General features: G+C 50.1%; 1 protein-coding gene across 1 annotated transcript; it reads left to right on the plus strand.

The window, feature by feature from the left end:
- Positions 1–9,563: 9,563 nt before the first annotated feature.
- LOC120509559 (5-hydroxytryptamine receptor 7-like) lies at positions 9,564–19,728 on the plus strand. Its single transcript, XM_039724333.1, has 3 exons — positions 9,564–9,651; positions 10,505–11,046; positions 18,024–19,728. The coding sequence occupies exons 2-3, from the start codon at positions 10,544–10,546 to the stop codon at positions 18,793–18,795; spliced, it is 1,275 nt and encodes a 424-aa protein (XP_039580267.1). The 5' UTR covers positions 9,564–9,651; positions 10,505–10,543; the 3' UTR covers positions 18,796–19,728.
- The last annotated feature ends 2,083 nt before the right edge of the window (positions 19,729–21,811 follow it).

Raw genomic sequence — 21,811 nt, forward strand, 5'->3', positions numbered from 1 at the left:
CTTTGTTGGTGTGAGTTTGTACCTTGACCCCACAAAGGAAAGATTGGACTCAATGATCCTTGTGGATCCCTTCCAAGTCAGGATATTCCATGATCCTGTGAGATGTTACTCAGAAAACAGAAATTCTCTTACTGAAAACTGCAACAGTTCAGCTGCTAAAAAACCCCAAACTTTACCCAAACAAAGTACACCCTCAAATTAATGCAAACCAACCCCTTCCCTATTGTATTTGTGGGGTGCCCTGGTGAAGGCAGGAATGATGAAAGTGACTCCATGTTCTCAGAAGGCTGATTTATTATTTTATTATCTATATGATATTAAAGAATACTATACTATAGAGGGAAGGATACTTACAGAAGGCTAAAAAGATAATAATGAAAACTCCTGACTCTCTCCAGAGTCTGACACAGCTTGGCCCTGACTGGCCAAAGAGTGAAAACAACTCACAGCAGAATCCAGTGAAACAATCACCTGTGGGTAAACAATCTCCAAACACATTCCACATGAGCACAACACAGGAGAAGCAAATGAGATAAGAATTGTTTTCCTTTTCTCTGAGGCTTTTCAGCTTCCCAGGAGAAAAATCCTGGGCAAAGGGATTTTTCCAGAGAATGTGAATGCCACACTTCCCCGTGATCCCACCTGAGAAAGGTGTATCCTAAATACATAAATATCTTAAATACTCTCTCATTTCCCCTCCTGCTTTCCCTGGAGGGAGTGTAAATGCAGGATAAGCCCTGCTTGAGAGGAGAAACCTTCCAGGGGCAGACCCAGCTCATCTCCAGCCCTGCATCCCCTCTCCCTGCAGCACAGGGTGCATTTCCAGGGTAGCAGTGCTGGGTTGATTTCCCCCCGTGATGTGTAAGTGGTTAAATCCTTCTCCACGGGAGCCCAGGAGGTTTGTCCCAGGATTCTGAGGAGGATTTGAAGTGAGGGAGGTCCCTGTGCAGGGATTTCTGGCCCATGGATATTGCACTTGCTAAAGAGGCTCTCCCAGAGCACGTCCCTGATCTGCTGTTGATTTTCCAGTGAAGGATTTCTCTTGATAAGAGTTGCTTGGAGGGGGAGCGAGGGAGGGAGGGGGAATTCCTTGGCTGTATAACATAGCTCTGTATTTAAAATGGAAATAAAAAAAGCAATATGCTGTTTATATATTTCTACTTTTTGCCCAATCCCTGTCTTTGCTTTAATCTGGGTTTCTCTCCCAGTGCTGAGGGTATTTCTCTGGGGACTGGGGATATTTGGGTAATCCCCAGCACCTGGAGCTCTTGAGCATCTCAGCTGTGACTGTAGGAGCACGTGTCTCACACGGGAGAGTCTGGGGAGCCAAAAATTGGATTATTTCATCATTTAATGGAGAATAACTGCACCTTTTACCTGATTTGGTGCACTGGCAGCATCTGGAGCTGGCTCTGACTTCCTTGGCATCACCCAAACCAGAGATGAGCCCAAATCCAGGTGAATGTTGTCACTGGGGAGCCTGGGGATTCTCCAGGTAGTGAATTTGTTACCTGCCACAGGATCCAGCACCCAGCTGCCAACTCCAACCTCCTGCAACTCAAGGAGGAGCTCACAAGGACACGAGATTGAGGTGAGGCTGAGAATGGCTGTGTGGGTCTCAGAGCAGGATCTGGGGCAATCCACAGCCTGCCAGTACATAAATTACAACATTTATTTGCTGATATTATGATATTAATATTGATATATACCAATTCCTGTGTAATGATCTATTGATATATTATTATATCACTATTGGTATTATTATATTATTATTTGTTGATAATAAATAAATAATGCCTTTATAAATTTAAATTATATAAATATGTAATATTGTAAATATATATATTATATTAATATGTAATGCCAATATTGCAACAATTTTATTGTCCCTGGTCTCCAGCCACTGCATCTCCCCAGGTTCTGTGGGATTCCTCCTCCAGCTCTGACCTTCATCAGCATGAGCTGCCCTAAAGCCATGCTGGTGACCCTCATATAAATCTATCTATTTTTAAAAAAATCCTAATTCCTAAATGGACAGAACCCCAGGAACAGGAGGAGCAGTTTGCGTGGTGTTAATTTGTGTGGGTTCCCTCTGATTTTTGGGATTTTTGGTGCTCCCTGCTGTGCCATGGGGTGTGCCAAGAGCAGAGCACTGAACCTGCCCCAGCCCAGGGCTGCTCCCTCCTGCAGGGGGTGGAGAGCCCCAAAACAGGACAGAAAAATGGGTGAGAAGGGGTTGTGCTCAAACAGAGCCGTGTGGGGACCCTGGGGATGGGTGCTGAGGAGCAGGAGGGACGTGTTTGGCACCTTCTGGATGTCCCTGCTTGGATTCCTTTTGGATGAGCCTCTGCCAGGTGCCAAGAGCCCCCGTGCAGAGCAGATTTTACAGTGAGATGGGTTTAAATGTTGGTGGGGAGGGTCAGGGTCAGGTGGGGACGTGTTTCCCTCACGTTCCCCACCAGGACACTCGTGGTGCTCTGCCAGGAGCTCTGCAGGAGGATTGAAATGTGAGATGGCCAAAAATTTCATGGGTAAAGTGTCCAAGGAAGAGCCTGGCCCCAGGGACGTGGTGTGTGGGTTTGCCATGGAGGGCAGGGAGAAAGGGATTATTTAGGGTGGCTGCCTCCTCAAACTGATGCTTTTGTCAGTAATTTTCCCTCTTCGATCTCCTGCTTTGGTTTAAGTTAAAAAGGGAGTTGGGATTTTCCTCCCTGCGCTTCCCAGCCCTATAAAGAACTGAAATGTCTTCCTGGAGTGACCCAGGTGTGACAGGGTCTGTCAGATTTCCACGTGCCACTGCAGCAAAGCTGGGGAGAAGGAACCACTTATTCCCTGTCCCCCAACTTTTGGGGGGATGCAGATCCCAGACATGGACCAGAAGAGAAAGCAGCAGAAACGCTGCAGCCAGCCAAGGGCCAGAAATCTGAATTTTTCTATGTATGAGCCAAAAAACCCCAATTAATTGTAGCTTCTCTTTTTCTTTTTTATTAATTTTTTTTTTCCCTTTTAAATGTTCGGGGTGGATTTTGTGTTTGATTTTGACCCTGAGCCTTCGCAGGCACCAAAACCTGCTGCTTTTCATGGGGAATTTGATGTGCTGAGAGCCGGTGCCATCTAGGGGACAGAGAGGAGAACAGGGACAGGGAGGAGAACACCGGGACGGGTTCCACTCCCAAAACTCCAAAATCTGCTCCAACCTCCGGAGAGCCTCAGCCCAACCCCTTCCATCACCCGGGCACCAGCACGGAGAGCCCCGGGCTCAGGATGGGAAGGTGACGAGTGCAGGGCTTGACTCAAGCTCAACCAGCCCCAAATCCTGTGTGAAAAGCAGAAATCATGGAATAGTTTTGGTTGGAAGGACCTTAAATCCCCATGGGCAAGGACCTCCCATTATCCCAGGTTGCTTTTTTTTGTCCAACCTGGCCTTGGACACTTCGTTCAAGCAAAAACTTCTGCCCAAAGTCAGGCACCAAAAAAAAAAATTTGTCAGAAAAGGTTTTCATGGAGTGGTTTGCTCCAAGGGGGACAGAGCCCTGCCAGCTCCCTCTCCCAGCTCCAGGCTGGCCTTGATGTCCTGCAGTGATGTCCCCTCCTCCTGCTACTCCCCAGGGATCTGTCCTGCTGTCCTTGAGGAAAGGTTTGGCCAGGAGTGTTTGCTCTGCATCCCTGCTGGGGAGGGGCCCGAGGTGTTACAGGATCACAGAATTATTTAGGGTGGAAAAGCCCTCTGAGATCATCCAGATCCCCCAGCACTGCCAAGGCCACCACTGATCCCCCTTTTCTGCAGGTACCAAAGGGGAGCCCCCAAAATAAATCTGTTCTCTCACTGCACAAACCTAAACCAGGCTCTCCCCAAACCTTTGGGAAAGGCGGGTGGGAGAGCAGCAGGAGGAAAAGCTGCACTTCCATCATTTGAATAACAAATAAAATCACCAATAAAAATCTGGCAAATGGGTGAGTACAGCCTCGAGCCAGAGCTGCAGGGCTGAGGGCTTTGTGTTGGAGACCACCTAAATCGCTTTTTTTTTTTCACTCTTTCCCATTTCAGGTTTTTGAGGTTTTTCCCTTACTTCATCAGCCCCTCTGGAAATCCTTTTGGCAACCACCATGGGCATCTTCAGGGTGGGCAGGAGGGGCTGCAGCCAGAATTTGCTGTCAGGGGCTTCTCTTCCACCTCCTCACCCCCAAATGTCCCCTCCAGCTCATCCCCATCTCCTCAGGGATGCCACTCGCCCTGGCAGAGCTTGTGGTGCCGAGCGAAAAACTTGTAAACTTTGCTGGATTTCTCCAAAACTAAAGCTGCCAGCAACTAGGGCTCTGCAGGTCCTTAGAGCCCCCAAAGCCACGTTTAATCTGATACCCGGACCCTGGGGAAATGACTTCTTTTTCCCCTGGAAAATGGTATCCCTTTGCGGCCACTTGCCTCGGCTGACCGTGGCCTGCCAAGCTAGAATTGTGCAAACTTTTTCTGGATTTCTCCAGAACTAAAACTGCCAGAAACTAGGACCCTACAGGTCTTTAGAGCCCCCAAAGCCACGTCTAATCTGATACCCAGACCCTGGGGAAATGATTTCTTTTTCCCTTGGAAAATGGCCTCTGTTTGCGGCCACTCGCCCCAGAGCAACGTGGCCTGCCAAGCTAGAAATTTGCAAACTTTACTGGATTTCTCCAAAACTAAAGCTGCCAGAAACTAGGACCCTGCAGGTCTTTAGAGCCCCCAAATCCATGTTTAATCTGATACCCAGACCCTGGAAAAATTACTTATTTTTCCCTTGGAAAATGGTATCCCTTTGTGGCCACTCAACCTGGCAGACCATGTGGTGCCAAGCTAGAAATTTGCAAACTTTACTGGATTTCTCCAAAACTAAAGCTGCCAGCAATGAGGAGTCTGCAAGTCCTTAGAGCCCAAAAAGCCACCTTTAATCTGATACCCAGACCCTGGGGAAATGGTGGGACTGCTGTGCAGGACATCGGGAGGAGACTGTGGGCACATCTTGCCCTGATGGAGAAAGGAGAAACCCCGGGGAGCCCTCCCAGGTAACCAAAATTTGTAAATCTTTACTAAAAGCTGCCTGTTGTCTGTGCAGGCTCCAGGAGACGGAGTGTGGCTGCACGGAACAGGATTAAAACATTTCTCTTCAGCAATTCCACCTTTTGGAGATGAATTATTGGGAATGAATTATTAACAATGTCTCCTTTGGATGGCATTTTCCCGTGACATTTCCAATTGCTTCCCCACCTGCTCAAACAGCAAAATGCATTGGGAGCCTTTAAAAACAACCAAAAAGTTTCATTTTATTAATTTTTTTTTTTTAGGCAGGACCAATAAGAAAAAAAGCACCCCAAAATCCTCTCTCAGAGTTTCAAATTAGACGTAAATGGTTAAATTACATCCCAAGGGGATGAGATTGGACCTCAAGGCAAGGTATCCCTTTGTGGCCACTCAACCTGGCAGACCATGTGGTGCCAAGCTAGAAATTTGCAAACTTTACTGGATTTCTCCAAAACTAAAGCTGCCAGCAATGAGGAGTCTGCAAGTCCTTAGAGCCCAAAAAGTCACCTTTAATCTGATACCCAGACCCTGGGGAAGTGGTGGGGCTGCTGTGCAGGACATCGGGAGGAGACTGTGGGCACATCTTGCCCTGATGGAGAAAGGAGAAACCCCGGGGAGCCCTCCCAGGTAACCAAAATTTGTAAATCTTTACTAAAAGCTGCCTGTTGTCTGTGCAGGCTCCAGCAGAGGGAGTGTGGCTGCACGGAACAGGATTAAAACATTTCTCTTCAGCAATTCCACCTTTTGGAGATGAATTATTGGGAATGAATTATTAACAATGTCTCCTTTGGATGGCATTTTCCCGTGACATTTCCAATTGCTTCCCCACCTGCTCAAACAGCAAAATGCATTGGGAGCCTTTAAAAACAACCAAAAAGTTTCATTTTATTAATTTTTTTTTTTTAGGCAGGACCAATAAGAAAAAAAGCACCCCAAAATCCTCTCTCAGAGTTTCAAATTAGACGTAAATGGTTAAATTACATCCCAAGGGGATGAGATTGGACCCCAAGGAAAGGGATTCATTTCTGGGAGACCCAGTAAGAAAAAAAAAAAAACACCCCCAAAATCCTCCCTCAGAGTTTCAAATTATAGGTAAATGGTTAAATTACATCCCAAGGGGATGAGATTGGACCTCAAGGCAAGGGATACACTTCTGGGAGATCCAACCCTCTCTCGGGTACCACATTCCCGCCACTTTATTTTTGTTTTCTGGGTGATTCCAGGGAGATTTTCCTTGATGCTCATCAGGGCTGGTTTTGGGAGAGCCTCAGAGGGAAAGCAGGAGATGCCCATGGAGAGAAGGGGATGGGATTTGGGTCACTAAAACCCCTCAGATTTTGTTATTCCTGATCACAGCCACGGGAGCAGCACCTACAGAGAAGGTTTGGATACCCCAGGACTGCTCATCCTGAATTTCCCTGCAGGTAAAATCCACCCTTCGAGGTGCTCCTTAAAAGCTGAGAGTGCCAAGGGATTAATTTTATCCATCTGGGCGGGCTCTGCCTGCTGGGAGAGAGAAATGTCAACATCTGTGCTGCAGGGAAGATGCTGGACCTGAAAACACCTCGGAGTTAATGAGATTTCTCCAAATTTGCATATTAATACCGGCGCCTATTATCTCGCCATTAGACTTAATAGGGCTCAATATTAACAATTAATTGTTAATAAAACAGCCATTTGTACATGAAAATGGAATAATAGATCTGGGCACTGCATTCCTGAAGTGCTGGGAGGATTTTGGTCACCCCTCCCCTGCTGCAGGTGCAGGAAACTTTTTTATTTTGTGATTTCTGTTTCCTGGCTTTGTTTAACAATTTTCCTTGGGGTTCATCCCACCTCGCTCCAGCACCATCCCTGCTCCTCCAAACCCGTGCTGTCCTCTCAGCCAAAGGCAGAAAGCTCCAGTGAGTGCTGAGCTGAGGCACGCTGGCCATTTCCTCCCCTTAATTGCCATTAAATGCAATTAGTGCTTCCCAGCTCGCCCCAGAAGCAGTGTCTCAGCAAGGTCAGCGTGGCCCGGGGCTGGAGAAATGCTGCACCGAGGGTTTTAGCCAGAAGAATAATAATTATTTCAATTATTTCTTCACATGAAAATTGGCGTTTTCCCTTCTGTCCTCCCCAAAACCAACCCAAGCAAGGAATGTGCCCTCTGGCTGCTTGGTGAGTGTCCCAGGAGCTGGGAGTGACTTTCTGCCCCTGTTTTTGCTGCCCAAGTTATGAGAGCAGCTCATTTCCCTGGGGAAAAATGGGGGGATTTCCCCTCTGGAGTTCCCAGACCTGCAGGAGGTCTGAAAGGGAAAAGCCGAAGGTTGCATCCTACAGAAATGGGGCTGGGATGAGACAGAGCGGGGTCAATTCTGCCTCCTGGAGCTCTTGCAGGATTTTGAGGCTCTGCCAAAATTCCTGGAAGAGCAGAGCAAAGGAAGCCCAGGAAGCTCCTTGCCTCTAAAATCACCTTTTCTCCTTCCCTCCTCTCTGCCAGGACATGAACCCGACCTCTGTGCATGAACCAGCTGCTTCCCAGTGATGCCTCGAGAGGAAAAAATCCTTCCCTGTCTCTCCTTGGTGCACAGGAGCTCCTTGCTGTGGTGTTCTCCCAAAGGCAGCCTCCGGGGAAGCTGGAAAAACCCTTCCAGGCTGAAAAAAATCCCTCCAGGGAAGCTGGAAAAACCCCTCCAGACTGAAAAAACCCCCTCCAGGCTGTCCCCCACCCCATATCCTCCCTCTAACTCCTCTCCCAGGGCTGGGAGCAGATCTGTGGCTCGGGCACGGATTGTTTCCCTGAAATTCTCCAGGCATCTGGCCCCAGGCTGGTCCTTAGGGGGTGTTTTTCTCCTCGGCTGAATTTGTCTGGGTTTGGAGACTGCAGAATCCGGCGGTTCCTGCAGCAGGGAGTTCTGCAGATCCCGCTTTTCCTCCTCGGAAATTCCGGGTGTGTTTGGTTGGATCTGAGTGAATTCCCCCTCCCCAGGCTCTGCAGGGTTTGTGCATCAGCCCCATCCCACCCCGGCTCGTCACTGCTCTGGAGGGGCCGGGAAAAAACCCACCTGTCATGGAAAAAAAAAAGGAAAAAAAAGGTAAAAAAAACCACCCGGAGCTCCTCCAGCACGTCCTGGCCTGGCGAGGAAGCTATTTTCACCAGCCTCCCACACACGCTGCGATGCTCGAGCAGCAAAGGAGGAACCCCAGCGTTAAGCACAGCTTTAACAGCCCTGCTTTAGCTCACCGGCGCTTTCCTTGCAGATGCACTATATTTTATTTTTTTTTTATTTTTTTTTGTGTTTCGGGGTTTTTTTGGGTTTTTTTTTTTCGGGAACATCTGCCCCAAAAATCCCTGCCCGGAGGTAAATCACTGAGATTTAAAGGTGTTTTTCCCAGACTCAGTCCTGGGATGAGATTCCCACCTCGCTCCCGGAGCGCTGAGCGTCGGGAATCGCTTCCCGAGCCTGCCAACAGCTCCACAGCCACATCCCCCCTCCGAGCCCATCCCGAGGGATGCAGGATGGGCCCCGCGCTGTCCATGCCCCCGGGAAGGCAGCAGAATTCCCGAGGGAATCACCCTTGGGAACAACCAGTGTAGGAGGTGGCTCTGCCCCGCATCTTCCACCCCAGGAGGAGCAAACTGTGACTGATGCCCTGGGTGGAAATATCAGAGTGATCCCAGCTCCGAAGTCCCCACGGAACATTTGGTGGGAAGTGGATGTGGATCTCTCCATGTTCTTCCCCGATTTTTTAATTTTTTTTTAATGATCTCGGTTTTCTAGGGTTAGGAAAGGCTCATCTTTAGGGATCTGCCTCTCCCCTGGCTGTTTGCTGCTCCTCAGCGTGGAACTGAAGGAACGTGGGACCCGCTACAAGCCAGGAGGGCTGGAAAAATTGATTGAAAGAGGGAAGAAACCCTCTCCTGTAAAATAATAATTTTTAAAAATCCTCTTTATTGATCTGCCTCTCCCCTGGTTGTTTGCTGCTCCTCAGCATGGAGCTGAAGGAACGTGGGACCCGCTACAAGCCAGGAGGGCAGGAAAAATGCAGGGAACGAGGGAAGAAACCCTCTCCTGTAAAATAATAATTTTAAAAAATCCTCTTTAGGGATCTGCCTCTCCCCTGGCTGTTTGCTGCTCCTCAGCACGGAACTGAAGGAACGTGGGACCTGCTACAAGCCAGGAGGGCAGGTAAAATGCAGGGAACGAGGGAAGAAACCCTGTCCTGTAAAATAATCCTTAAAAAAAAAATCACGGGGAAGGGCGCCTTTCCCCGTGCCTGCCCTCCTTGCTGGGCTCCAGGCTGCTTCTCCTGCCTCTCAGCGCTCCAAGGCATCTCCTCAACTTCCAGCCTTTCCCTCCAGATCCTCACACGCTCATTCCCATGGCTGCAGGACGCAGCCTGGACCCCCCAGCCCCGCTTTTTGCTGCTCCCTGGGGCTCGGAGGGAGCCGGGGACCATCTGGGTCCCTGCCCGGCACCGGCGAGGGGAGGGCGGTAGGAGGGACCGGCGGGGCGGGGAGGGGACAAGGATGCTCCGGGGGTGGCTCTTCGCTTCCCCGCCCGCCCGGAGCTCGCAGGGGCTCGCCTGGAGGATGTCTCACCCCCTCGGCACAGGTAACTCCTGTGGGGGATGCCGGGGGATGCCGCAAAGGGGAGGAAGGGGCGGCGATCCGGCTGGGATTGGAACAAAACTTCAAGGGGAAAAAATGGGGTTTGGAACAAAGCAACACAAAATAAAAGAGGATGCGGGTTTGTGCGTGATGCTCGGAGCATCCAGGGGGTGAGCCCTGCCCTGAAGTTTCCTTGGGAAACACTCGCAGGGGTGGAATGCCGGGGGTGGGAGGCTCTCGGAGCCTCTCTGCTGAGCGCGGTGCTGATGATGCTCGGGCTCCGCGGGATGCCTGGGCTCTGCGTGGTACCCGGGGTGCTGCATGCCGCGGACCCGCTCCCGCTGCCGCCCCGTGGCTACCCACAGCCCGTGTGTGGCCACTGCGTGCCCGGAGCGGGGATTTGCGCTCCCGGCTTTGAAGTTTGCGTGTGCCACGGGCAGGGGATGCATTCGGCGGGGGCTGTGCCCACTCCGGTGCCGTGGCTCGTGTTGTCGCATGCACAGAGGAGGCTCTGCAAGGGATTAAATGTATGGATGCAGAGGAGAAGTGCAACAGCACACAGCTCGGCAGGGAAGCACGATCCACGATCCGTTCTCTCTCCTGGAAAAGCACATGGAGATGCTGCAGGCAGCCCGTGCTCCTTCCCAAGCGGAGAGCGGCTTCCCTGCAAGCATCCCCCGGCAAAATGCGTGTCCTTAAGGAGGCTTGGGAAGCGGCTCCCTGCCGAGCACGTGAGATGCAGCCGCAGCAAGAGCTGAGAGGGGTGGAGGGGGGTGGTGCCGGTGGGCGAGAGGATGAGGGGATATTCGATTTTCTTCGCCCTGCTTGTGACAAGATGTTCTGGTTTGTCACTGGAGGTGTCACTGCTGGGCGAGCGCTGGTGGCGAGCTCGGAGCATGCTGCTGAGGGCCAGCCCCAGGAGGTTTCTGGAGCAGCACCTTCTCCTGGTGGAGAGCGCAGAGCAGCAGCGGCCGGCTCGGGAGCGGCTCCCGAATCCATTCATGACTGAGGAACCCCCAGCCGAGCCCGAGCTGCCGCCCTCCAACCTCACCAACGCCACCGACTGCGGCGAGGAGATCCTGCTCTATGGGGACACCGAGAAGGTCGTCATCGGGGCCGTGCTCTCCATCATCATCCTCACCACCATCGCCGGCAACGGGCTGGTCATCATCTCCGTGTGCATCGTCAAGAAGCTCCGGCAGCCCTCCAACTACCTGGTGGTGTCCCTGGCCGCCGCCGACCTGTCGGTGGCCTTCGCCGTCATGCCCTTCGTCACCATCACGGACCTGGTGGGGGGCGAGTGGCTCTTTGGGAAGGTGTTCTGCAACGTGTTCATCGCCATGGACGTGATGTGCTGCACCGCCTCCATCATGACCTTGTGCATCATCAGCGTGGACAGGTGAGGCAGGGCCGGGCTGCTGCCCTGAGCTCAGGTGGGCTCTGCTATGCCGGGGGGTTTTGGGGAGGTTGGGGGCTGCTAGGGTTGTGTTCCTGGTTGGATCAGTGCTCCTGGAGGTGTTTTTGGCGGGTGACGAGGGTTTTCTGTGGGAGTTCAGTGCCTCGTTCCCTTTGGAAGAGCTGGGCTCAGGGTGTTTTCTCAAGTTACTTGCCCAAGTTGCTTCCTCAGTCTTCCCCCTTTTGGCAGCTGCTTCACATTGTTCCTGAGGAACAGCACCTGACCTTCTCCATGGAAGGTGCCTGGGCTATGAAACCATTCAAGAAAAAAAAAAAAAAAACAAAAAAAACCAAAACCCAGAGGCACATTGGAAATGCAGGTTCCAGGGCTTCTGGAGCCAATCCTGTGGGATTTTGTGTTGCTCCCTGGACTCGTGCCTTGGCTGAGGATGTCAGCAGCTCCCCACACCCCATCCCAAAATCCCAAACCCCCCGGTTTTGCTCAGTGAGCACATCTGTGAGGATTTTTTTAGCTTCACCTCCCACACCTGGAGCTGGGAGGGAAGGGCTGAGCCTGCCTGGCAGGGTGGCCAGGCTTGGACAAGTCAGCACCTTGGTGGCTCTAATTTTAGCAGCTGCGTCATCGGGGCCATCGCGCTGACGAGCCGGTGGCTGGGGCTGACGTCTGCTGCCTTCTCGGGGGTCGCTTTGGGCTGAGCTGGCACTGCTGGGCTGCTTTGGGAGCAGCAGCCCAGGGAAGGGACACTGCCCACATCTGAGATGTGCCCTTTCAGCTGTGCCACCTCCCTGGTCACCCCTGCAGGTGTGACAGCAGGTGACAGAGCAGAAAGGACAGAGAAAATCCTGCTGCTGCTTGACATCCCCCCCTCCAGAGCAAGCCAGCAGTGAGTGCTGCTCCAAAACCTTCATCCCCACCAGCCACTGCTCCCCTGGGAGCTGCAGATCCCAGCCCTAGGCAGCTCAGAGCTGCTGGTAGACAGAAAAAACCTGCCAGGCCACAGGCAGGGTTCAGCTCTTCTGCTGAACTTGCTGTATTTTAATAATTTTCCTGTAGGGAAAAAAAGCAGGTGTGCTCAGAGCTGGCAGGAGCCTGACTCTGTGAGAGGGAAGGGATGAAATGCAGGAATGAAATGTGTCAGTGCTTCCTCCCAGTGGGTGAGGAGCAGGGAAGTGGCTACACACTAACCAGACTGGTTTTGCTTTAAAATTTCCTTTTCCTTCTCATTTTTCCTTTTCCTTTTCCTTTTCCTTTTCCTTTTCCTTTTCCTTTTCCTTTTCCTTTTCCTTCTCCTTCTCCTTCTCCTTCTCCTTCTCCTTCTCCTTTTCCTTCTCCTTTTCCTTTTCCTTCTCCTTCTCCTTCTCCTTTTCTCCTCTTCCTTCTCCTTTTCCTTCTCCTTTATTTTCTCCTTTCTTTACATTTTGCCTTGCCTTCCCTTTCCCCTTTCCCCTTTCCCCTTTAAACTTTTTATCTTTTTCCCTTTTCTCTTTTTCCCTTTCCCCTTTCATTTCTCCTTGGCCAAGCATGTCAGCAACTCTCCCCACCCCATCCCAAGTCCCCAAAAACCCAATAGTTGCAATCTTTTTCCCTTTCTTTCTCTTTTCCTTTTTCTTTCCTTGTTCTTCTCTTCCCCTTTTTTTCTCTTCCCATTTCCTTCCCCTCCTTTCCCAACCAACCAATCCCAGCCCATCTCATCCCATCCTGTGGAGCAAGACTTTTCCAAGCACACATACAAACAGGAGAGATCTTTCCCCAAAATAAAGATCTTTCCTCCTCCATCGTGTCGCTCCTGTCCAGTGTCACTGCTCCAGGGAGCAGATCCACATCCAAGGACACCGTGCAGGCACATCCTGACTTTGATGTCACTTTGTCCTTCCTGGGAAGGAGGGAGGGAAAAGCTGTGTCCCAGGAGGTTGTCAAAGAGCCTGAATTTTCTGGCGTCAGCTTGTCCCTCATGTGTTGGCACAGGAACTGCACCGTGATCAGTTTGCTCCCAGAACTTCATCCTCACCACACCACAGGCCCAATGGGGAGGGTGAGTGGTTGCGGGGCAGCTGCCTGGAATATTTCCAGCTGGGAAAGGAGAAAACCAGCAAGGATTGAGCAGAGGAAAGGGACAAAGGGACTGGACCAATCCCCAGCTGTGCCCACCCAGCTCTGTTGCAGGACAACCTGCAAGTGGAGGGGGCTTGTAGGGTCAGTCTGTGCTGGGGCTTGAGGAGGGAATGGGAATTACTGGGATGTCCTCTGGTGCATATTAGAAGAGGAGGTGACTCAAGGATGCCCAGGAATGGGCTGGGAGTTGTGTGAACCATCCCAGGGCGGTGTCTCAAGCATCCTGTGTAGCATCACTGCTCCACATCCACCCAGAATGCTCTGGCAGTGTGTGGAGGTGGACTGAGGATCCAGGATCATGCCTGGATCTCCACTTCCCCCCTGAACCTGGGATAGGCAGAATTTTTCATTTGACTCTTGATGGAAACATCTCTAAATGCACAATTCTCAATTTCTATGCTGATACAACCAAAACCCAAAAGCACAAGGAGAGCTGAGCTTGCAGAATCCCTGAAAAACCTGCTCCAAAAGAGATTAAATTGTTATCTCAGTGTGACATCAACCCAAACCTCCTCCAGTGATGGGGACCAGCTCTTCCTCCTGCCCTGTGAGGAAGAAGATGAAAAGCTTCTGGGAAATAGAAATATTTCCTCTGGTTCTGTCCTGAATCCAACTTGGTCAGCACTGTCAAGCCTGTTCCTGCCAAGGAGGAGACCCTGGTTTTATTGATGGCTGAAGTGTCCTCAATATTTTGCTTAGCTTAGATGGAAAAGCTACTTGGTTTGCCCAGGATGATGAGGACTATTAAAATGTAGGCTGCTGTTATTGATTATTAATGCCGAGGGCTTCCTAAAAGCCTCTCGATTGAAGCTGGTAGAACTAATCTTGTCTGAAGCGAGATTTGATTGATTTCCTTTGAAATCAGAAAAGAAAAATGCTGGAAACATCCATCTTCCTCTTATATTTTCCTTATGTAAAAGCCTGCCAATGTTGCAGATTTTTTAATGTCACAAACCAAAAACAATCCACCAACAAAAAAATCCCCTCTTTTGGCTGCTCAGCTTTGATGAAACTCTCCATAAAAATGCCAAGAAGCTGACAAAAGGAGCTCCCCAAAGCCCACACATCACTTCTGGCATCCCTGGTGGAGAAAAAACTCTCCATCCATTTCCCAGGCGGCTCTGCTGGGGCTCTCCCCTGTCCCTGGCAAGTATTTTCCACCCAAAATCAGATTATATGCTCCAAATTGGGGTCACCCTCAGTAAAAGAATGCCTCCCCAAAGTCAGTGGGATGAAAACTGCGCAGCATTTTGCTGGATTGCCTTTCCCATGTCCTTCATCCAAATGTTGCCCAGGCTGGGTAGATCCCTGCTCTGTGTCTGGGATGGATCCCTGGGATGCTGCACCAGCTCTGACTCAAGGCATGGGCAGGTGTAGCAGCCTCCAGCTGCCTTTTGTTTCCTCCTCTCCTTCAGCAGGATGGGGCAGGAATGGCATCAGCTTGGAAATCAGGGAAGGAGCTTATTTTGGCTGCAGAGGAGGCATGGAATTGTGGTAAAACAGTGGGGTCGAGGAAACCCTGATTCTGAGCCCTAATTCTGGGCTCATTTGTCCCCCTGTGTGAGTGGAGATTCATCTTTTCCCAGTTCACCAGCTGCAGGATGGAGAAAGGGGCACCTCAGGGAGGTTTGGGTTGTTTTTATTTTTTAATCCCTGGCATAATGATCCAACAATTGAAGGGAGCCTACAGGGAAGACACAGAGGGACTTTGCATCAGGAAATGTAAAGACTGGATAAGGGCAGGGTTGGATGGGATATTGGGAAGGAATTGTTCCCTGGGAGGGTGGGCAGGCCCTGGCACAAGGTGCCCAGAGCAGCTGTGGCTGCCCCTGGATCCCTGGAAGTGTCCAAGGCCATGTTGGACAGGGTTTGGAACAACCTGAGCTAGTGGAAGGTGTCCCTGCGCCAAGGGTGGAACTGGATGGGATTTAAGGTCCCTCCCAACCCAACCCAACCCAACCCAACCCAACCCAACCCAATCCAACCCAACCCATTCCATTATTCCCATTGAGAGTAGAACAAACACTCTGAACTGGCTCATCCATGGGGTTTGCTGGTGCAGCCCAGCCTGGGGCAGATCTCCCACCCCACAGGCAAAGGGATCTGCAGGATCAGGGATGTGGCGGGAATTTATTGCACCCGGCATGAGTGCCTGCATCCTCAGCCCAGCACGGTGGGGGCCCTGCAAATCCACACCAAGTGCCTACAAATCCTGGGAATTGCCTTTTGTTACCTGATTACCCTAAACTTGATGAGCAGCACGACACACACACAGAGAAAAGCTAAAAAAATTTCAAAGGGAGAGAATTCCACGAGAATTCCACCGCCTGTCAGCGCCACCTCGCCTCCTGTAAACGCTGCCCTGTTTTGAGGGCTCGCTGCTCGTTTCAGAATTATTACAAAGACCTCAAAACGGCCCCGTTTCCTCCAGCAGCAGCAGCAGCAGCTGCACGAGGCACCCGCGGATGAAATGTGTCAGCTTTGCCTGCTCGTTAAACCGCGTCACCGAGCGTTCCCTCAGCTGGCGCGTAAATTCCTTGGAAGTTTCAGCAAATCCCAGGCGGATCAGCTTCCAAAGAAACCCGGTAACAGCATGAGAGAGGGTGGCACACAGCTCAGCATGGATTTATTGGCGAAGTTTGTAGCTTGGATATCCAGAGGGGTGATTTCTGGGGTGTTAATTTGGGAATTCCAGGAGCACAGCAGGGCTTTTTTCCCAGCTTGGCCCCATCAAAGGCCATAAGGAGGGAATGGGTTGCTTGGAGAAGCTGTGGATGCTCCATCCCTGCAAGTGTCCAAGGCCAGGTGGGATGGGCTTGGAGCCACCTGGGGTAGTGAAAGGTGTCCCTGCACATGGCAGGGGGTTGGAAATGGATAATCTTGAAGATTCCATCCAACCCAAACCATCCTGGAATTCTCTGAACATAGAAAATTTTGGTTGGTTCTTGTGACTAAGGCCAGCTCAAAAAAAGAATACAGAGGAAAATAAGGAAAGAACGACTCAGTGAATGAATTCAAAATCATTTTATCAGGGAGGCAGGGGAGAAGACTTTAGTCTCTCAATTGATTTAGCAGCCAGGAGGGGAGGAGAAATTAGATTTCTTTTTTTATTTTATTTCCATCTTCTAATCTTAGGGGATGATCTGGAAAAGCGAAATAATCAGGGAACAGAAAATCTCCTAACACAGTAAGACTGACTGTCAGAGAAAAATTATACAGCAAAGGTAAAATTCTCCACAGATATTTTCCATTTTTTTGTTCAGCTTTTAGCCAAAAATAGTCATAGAGCCGCTGCTCTCACTGCCCCTCTGGAGTGACACCTTTCATCCAAGAACAGTTAAGAGGTGCTGTGTTCCTGCCTAAAAATTCCTGGCAGCAGGAGATCGGAATCAAAAAGGCTGTAACAGAACAGAAATCCATATGAGTGGCTCGAGGTCTTTGCTGGATTGATTGGAGCTGAGCAGCAGGCAGATGTTTTCCAGGGGGAACGTCGGCTGACAGCAGCCAACTCCCCCTTTGATTTATTGCTTTACAATTCTAATTTACCCACAGATGACAATTTCTTTATCACACAAACCTCTCCAATAAAAGTCAGGATAGTTCACGTTTACACCCCATGGCACAACCAGGAGCTGATGGTGGAGCCTTCAGCTCCTTTCAGGCAAAATAACAAGGTAACTCCTAACCCCAGGGGTCAGGGTTGGGGAATCTGTGGGTCACCAGGTGGTTTGGGGATCTCTTACTCCAAACTCCACTCGTTTTCCTCTTGAGGGAGAGCTGGACTCCATCACTTTGGCAGCCAGTGAGCACATGGCTCCAGCTGCTTGGGTCATTCCTATTTGAGTTTCTAGAGGTCAACAACTTTCAGGGAGTTGTGCAGAGCCACAAGGTCCCCCCTGAGCCTCCTCTTCTCCAGGCTGAGCCCCTTTCCCAGCTCCCTCAGCCATTCCTGCTGCTCCAGACCTTTCTCCATATCCATTCTCTTCCCTAGACACTCTTCAGCCCCTCAATGACTTTCTTGTCATGAGGGGCCCAAAAAACTGTCCCCAAACATCATTGTCCACTCTCCAGCTTTGCTTGCAGGGCTCATCCAAACACATCTTTAAGTCTTCCCAAAGGCAAGATTATTTCTTGGTCTCCCAGGGCCATCTTAGCTGCAGGTTGCATTTTTTCACCAACAAATAAGAGAAGGCTGCAGTGTTTCCCACTTCCCATTAAGCACTGCTAGGAGTTATTCCTTTCATCTGGAATCAGTCCTGTGGCACATCACTCTGAGCATCACCCACCCCACTCCTGGGTGTCTCCTTGGGAAAGGCAACACTCTGGAGTGAGTTATGTGCCATGCCTGGAAGCTGTTACATGTTCTCTGTGCAGAATAGTTCTGGTGGAAAAAATAAAATTCTTAAGGCATTTTTTATTCCTGAAAATGAATACTTTTTAAAGTATTTTTATTGCCCAGGAGATCATGCAGAGTTCAGACTGCACTCAGCAGTTCAATGACACCTTGTGCTATGGACACCCCATCCCTGGAAGTGTCCAAGGCCAGGCTGGTCAGGGCTTGGAGCACCCTGGGATAGTGGAAGGTGTTTCCAGGGAGTTTTAATGGGATGGTCTTTAAGGTCTTTCCAATCCAAACCATTCTGTGATTCCATGCACGGAGTGATTGCAAGAAAGTGAGGAACAAATTGTGGTGTTTAGTCAAGAGATCCCATGCCTGTGGAGATTTTCATTTGACAAATCAATTTCTTGTCCCCTCTGAGGGCCAAAGTTCTCTCACAGCTGCCCAGGAGTGAAAACCACCCCAGAGCCACCCACTCCTAACCCGTGACAACTCCTCCTCCCCGCAGGTACCTGGGCATCACGCGGCCGCTGACCTACCCCGTGCGGCAGAACGGGAAGCTGATGGCCAAGATGGTCTTCATCGTGTGGCTCCTGTCGGCCTCCATCACCCTCCCTCCCCTCTTCGGCTGGGCCCAGAACGTGACGGTGGAGCGGGTGTGCCTCATCAGCCAGGACTTCGGCTACACCGTCTACTCCACGGGCGTGGCCTTCTACATCCCCATGGCCGTCATGCTGGTGATGTACAGCCGCATCTACAAGGCGGCCAAGGTCAGCGCCGAGAAGCACCGCTTCATGAACTTCCCCAAGCACTACGAGGAGGAGGGCGTCTACTGCCTCGAGGCCTCCAGCCGCGCCCACCACAGCTCCCGCCGCACCAAGGCCGTGGAGGAGTGCGCCACGCTCTCCAAGCTGCTCCGGCAAGACCGCAAGAACATTTCCATCTTCAAGCGGGAGCAGAAAGCCGCCAGGACCCTCGGCATCATCGTGGGGGCCTTCACGTTCTGCTGGCTGCCCTTCTTCCTGATGTCCACGGCGCGGCCGTTCATCTGCGGCATCCGCTGCAGCTGCATGCCCCTGAGGCTGGAGAGGACTCTGCTCTGGCTGGGCTACACCAACTCCCTCATCAACCCCCTCATCTACGCCTTCTTCAACCGGGATTTGAGGACTACTTTCTGGAACCTGCTGCGCTGCAGGTACAGGAACATCAACAGGAGGCTCTCGGCCGCCAGCATGCACGAGGCCCTGAAAGCCACGGAGAGGCACGAGTGCATCCTGTAGTGCCTGACCTGCCGGCTCCTGCCTCTCCATGCTGGGTTCCTTGCTTCCCTGGCCTCCCAGGGGATGGCAGGAACCATCCAGCCCCTCCAGACGTTGCCACTGAGGGTGATGGTCCTTTCCTTCGCTCCTTGAGGAGCCGCGGTGTTCCTCACCCTGGGAACAAGTGGAGGGAACTTTGGGAACAGCCCTTCCTTCTCACTCTGTCCCAGGTGGGAGCAAGACCTGGGGGGTTCAAGGTCTACCAACGACTGTGGGCCAGTCACACCACCTTTCTGTGCCTCAGTTTACCCATCTGTTATTAAAGTTTAAAAAAAGAAAAAAAGAAAAAAGAAAATAAACCCTCCAGCAACTAACCAAACTAAAAAAAATTTCTAAAACCTTGATAAGACTGCGTCTCTCCACCTTCAAAAAGGGCTCTAAGGTCTGTGGAGGGCACACAAAATCCTGTGTAAAGACAACATTGGCTGCACTTCTCTGTGGAATCTGACAGCAGCTCCGTTGTACATCCAAGCCCCCGTGCCATCCCAGCTTATCCGAACCCTTTTTCCCGATGTAATTGCATTTCACACCCTGAGCTCACGTCCAGGTTTGCACGTCAGAGCAGAAATACCAATGACCCCGTTTCCCCCCACACTGTAGCACTGCAGCACTTGAAGGAGATGAATTTGGAGGGTGAAATACAAACGAAAATGGAGTTTCCTTTATGGTTGGATAGGGAAGTTTGACGCCTCCTGCTCATGAGGGCAATGATCAGAGAGCAAAGTCAGTTGTGTTTATTGGGTTGTACTGTAATTCATTCCCAGACAAGTGACGTGTGTTCATCATTTGTGGCTAATTGACTCCATAAAAGCACGCTTTGGTTGACAACAGAAAAAAACATATAATTTCCCTGACAGCTTTACGGTATTTCGGTATGATGTCCAGCAAGCTTGAAAAAATACACTGAATGATGTTATCTTTTTCTAAAAAAAAAAAAAAAAAAAAAAAAAAAAAAAAGAAAAAAAGGTTTGGTTTCCTTATTTTGGTGTAGAATCTTTGGTCTCTCTGACTTCAAAGTGTCTCTTCACTTTTTTTTGTGGTGGTGGGACTTTCTTTCCTCATTATCAGCATTGTAGTGTCAAACTTGCAGTCCCACAAACCTTTACCCATTTGCTCATAGAATGGTTTAGGTTGGAAAGAACCTCAAAAAACCATCTTAAAAACCATGGGCAGGGACACCTTTCACTATCCCAAGTTGCTCCAAGCCCCGTCCAATCAGGTCTTGAATAATTCCAAGGTAATTGATGTCTGCTCCAGTTTTTGTTGAACATCTCTGGGTTTTTTTTTTTGTCAAATCCAGACTGCTCAGAGGCTCAGGGAAAGTTGTTTGTAGTCCTCTTTTTACTCCAGATTTGCTTTCTCTGGCATGAGTGGTGTAGTCCCACCTCTGCACCACCAGGAACTCTGAGGCCACCCTCCATATCCGAGCTGGGTGTTGGATGTCCTGACTGCTGCCAGGGCTTGGCTTAGCAATCAGTATTTCTCCTGTGATGTGTCTTGTGTTCTCATTTGGCCTCTTCTCAGCAGCCATTTTGACCCTGTCTCATTTTAGACCTGCTTTTTCTAGGGATGCCCAACGAGATTTCCAGTTTGGAATGGTGGGTGACAGCAGGGAAAGTGGCTCAAGCCCACTGGGAATGTCCTGAGGGACTGTGAGGCTGGACACTGCAGTGTGCCCAGATGTTCCCCGAGCTCCTGTCCTCACAGATGGACTCAGAATTGCTCAGAGGAGCAGGGGAGGTTGTCTGCTGTCTCCAGAGGGAGATGTTTTAATGATGTTTTAAGATGAGATGTTTTAAGACAGAGCAGAGATTTGAAGGAGAAGCTTATTAGGAATGATCCTAAAGGATTGAACTGGAGTCCCACACACCACATCTGTAGGGCACACTCTGACTGCCCATCTCAGGACCTTCACTGAACCAACCCCTTTTTCTCCCAGAAAACACTCCAGGCCAGCATCTCCTCTGCCACAACATCTCGGCAGCAGCTGTCACAGCTTCTGTCCTGCCACGGGGACATGAAGCTCCTGCAGGCTCCAGTTTCCTCCCTCGGCTCCTTCCCTGCCCTTCTGACAGAGCTGTCTGCAGGAAAACTGACCAGCTGCTAATTCAGGCTGTGCTGGCAGGGTGGAGAGCCCCAAGACAGCTCATTTCACATCCAGCACGTAACAGAATCTGGTTGTGCTGCTGCAGTGTATTTATTGCTGTGCCTGAGGTCATTGTTTCACTTATTTTCTGTGTTAGGGGTCTCTTAACTGCCTTAAAAAATAATAGTTCTGTTTGATTCCTCTTAACATCCTTATTCTGATGGCATTTTTATCACTCCTTGGAAGTATTCTGCAACAGAGCTATGACACAGTGTTTCACTTTTTAAATGAAATCGTACAAATAGCTGTTTTTTTCTGGTTTGAGGGTTCTTCCAGAATTAAAAGTATACAAGAAAGAATAGGATTCTGGATGATCCAAACTCCAATCTTCTAAGCAAAATGGTTTATTTGTCTCAAAAAAAATACCAGTATTTGCCTTGACTTGGAATTGAATTTTTGGTGCACTCAAGGCATACCTGATAAATGCTTCTAGAGCTTAAAATGAAAATAGGAAGGAAAAAATTTAAAAGGAAAGCTTTCTTCCCAGAAACAATTCCGGAAGTTTGCATCCAAAAATATTTAAAGATGACAGCTCCACTAAAGCAAAACATTTTGCTCCAAAAAATAATGAGATAGGCTGCTTTTCCCAGCAGTGATTGACTCAAGCTTTGAGACATCAGCCTAAACCCTGGCTTTTTAACTCCCCAAGATTAAATTGTGTTTGGGTTAAATAAAATAATGTGCATCCAAAGACACCAGGGCCTTTTCCACACACGAGTAAGCACCAACCATTTAGTTAAGCCAGTCAAGATCCCTGTAGATGAGTTGCTAAATCATGCTGAAAATACTCCGTGGGTTTTATTTTTTTTTTTTAAATCAGACAGGAATCAA

Source organism: Passer montanus, unplaced genomic scaffold (assembly GCF_014805655.1).
Source record: "Passer montanus isolate IOZ18808 unplaced genomic scaffold, ASM1480565v1 scaffold109, whole genome shotgun sequence".
In the NCBI taxonomy this organism is placed as follows: domain Eukaryota; kingdom Metazoa; phylum Chordata; class Aves; order Passeriformes; family Passeridae; genus Passer; species Passer montanus.

What these genes read in the sequence shown, in the direction of transcription:
- LOC120509559 (XM_039724333.1), top strand. Translation starts at nt 10,544, where the DNA reads ATGCTGCTGAGGGCCAGCCCCAGGAGGTTTCTGGAGCAGCACCTTCTC. An exon ending in TGCATCATCAGCGTGGACAG is followed by an intron (nt 11,047 to 18,023) that starts GTGAGGCAGGGC and finishes TCCTCCCCGCAG; the next exon opens with GTACCTGGGCATCACGCGGC.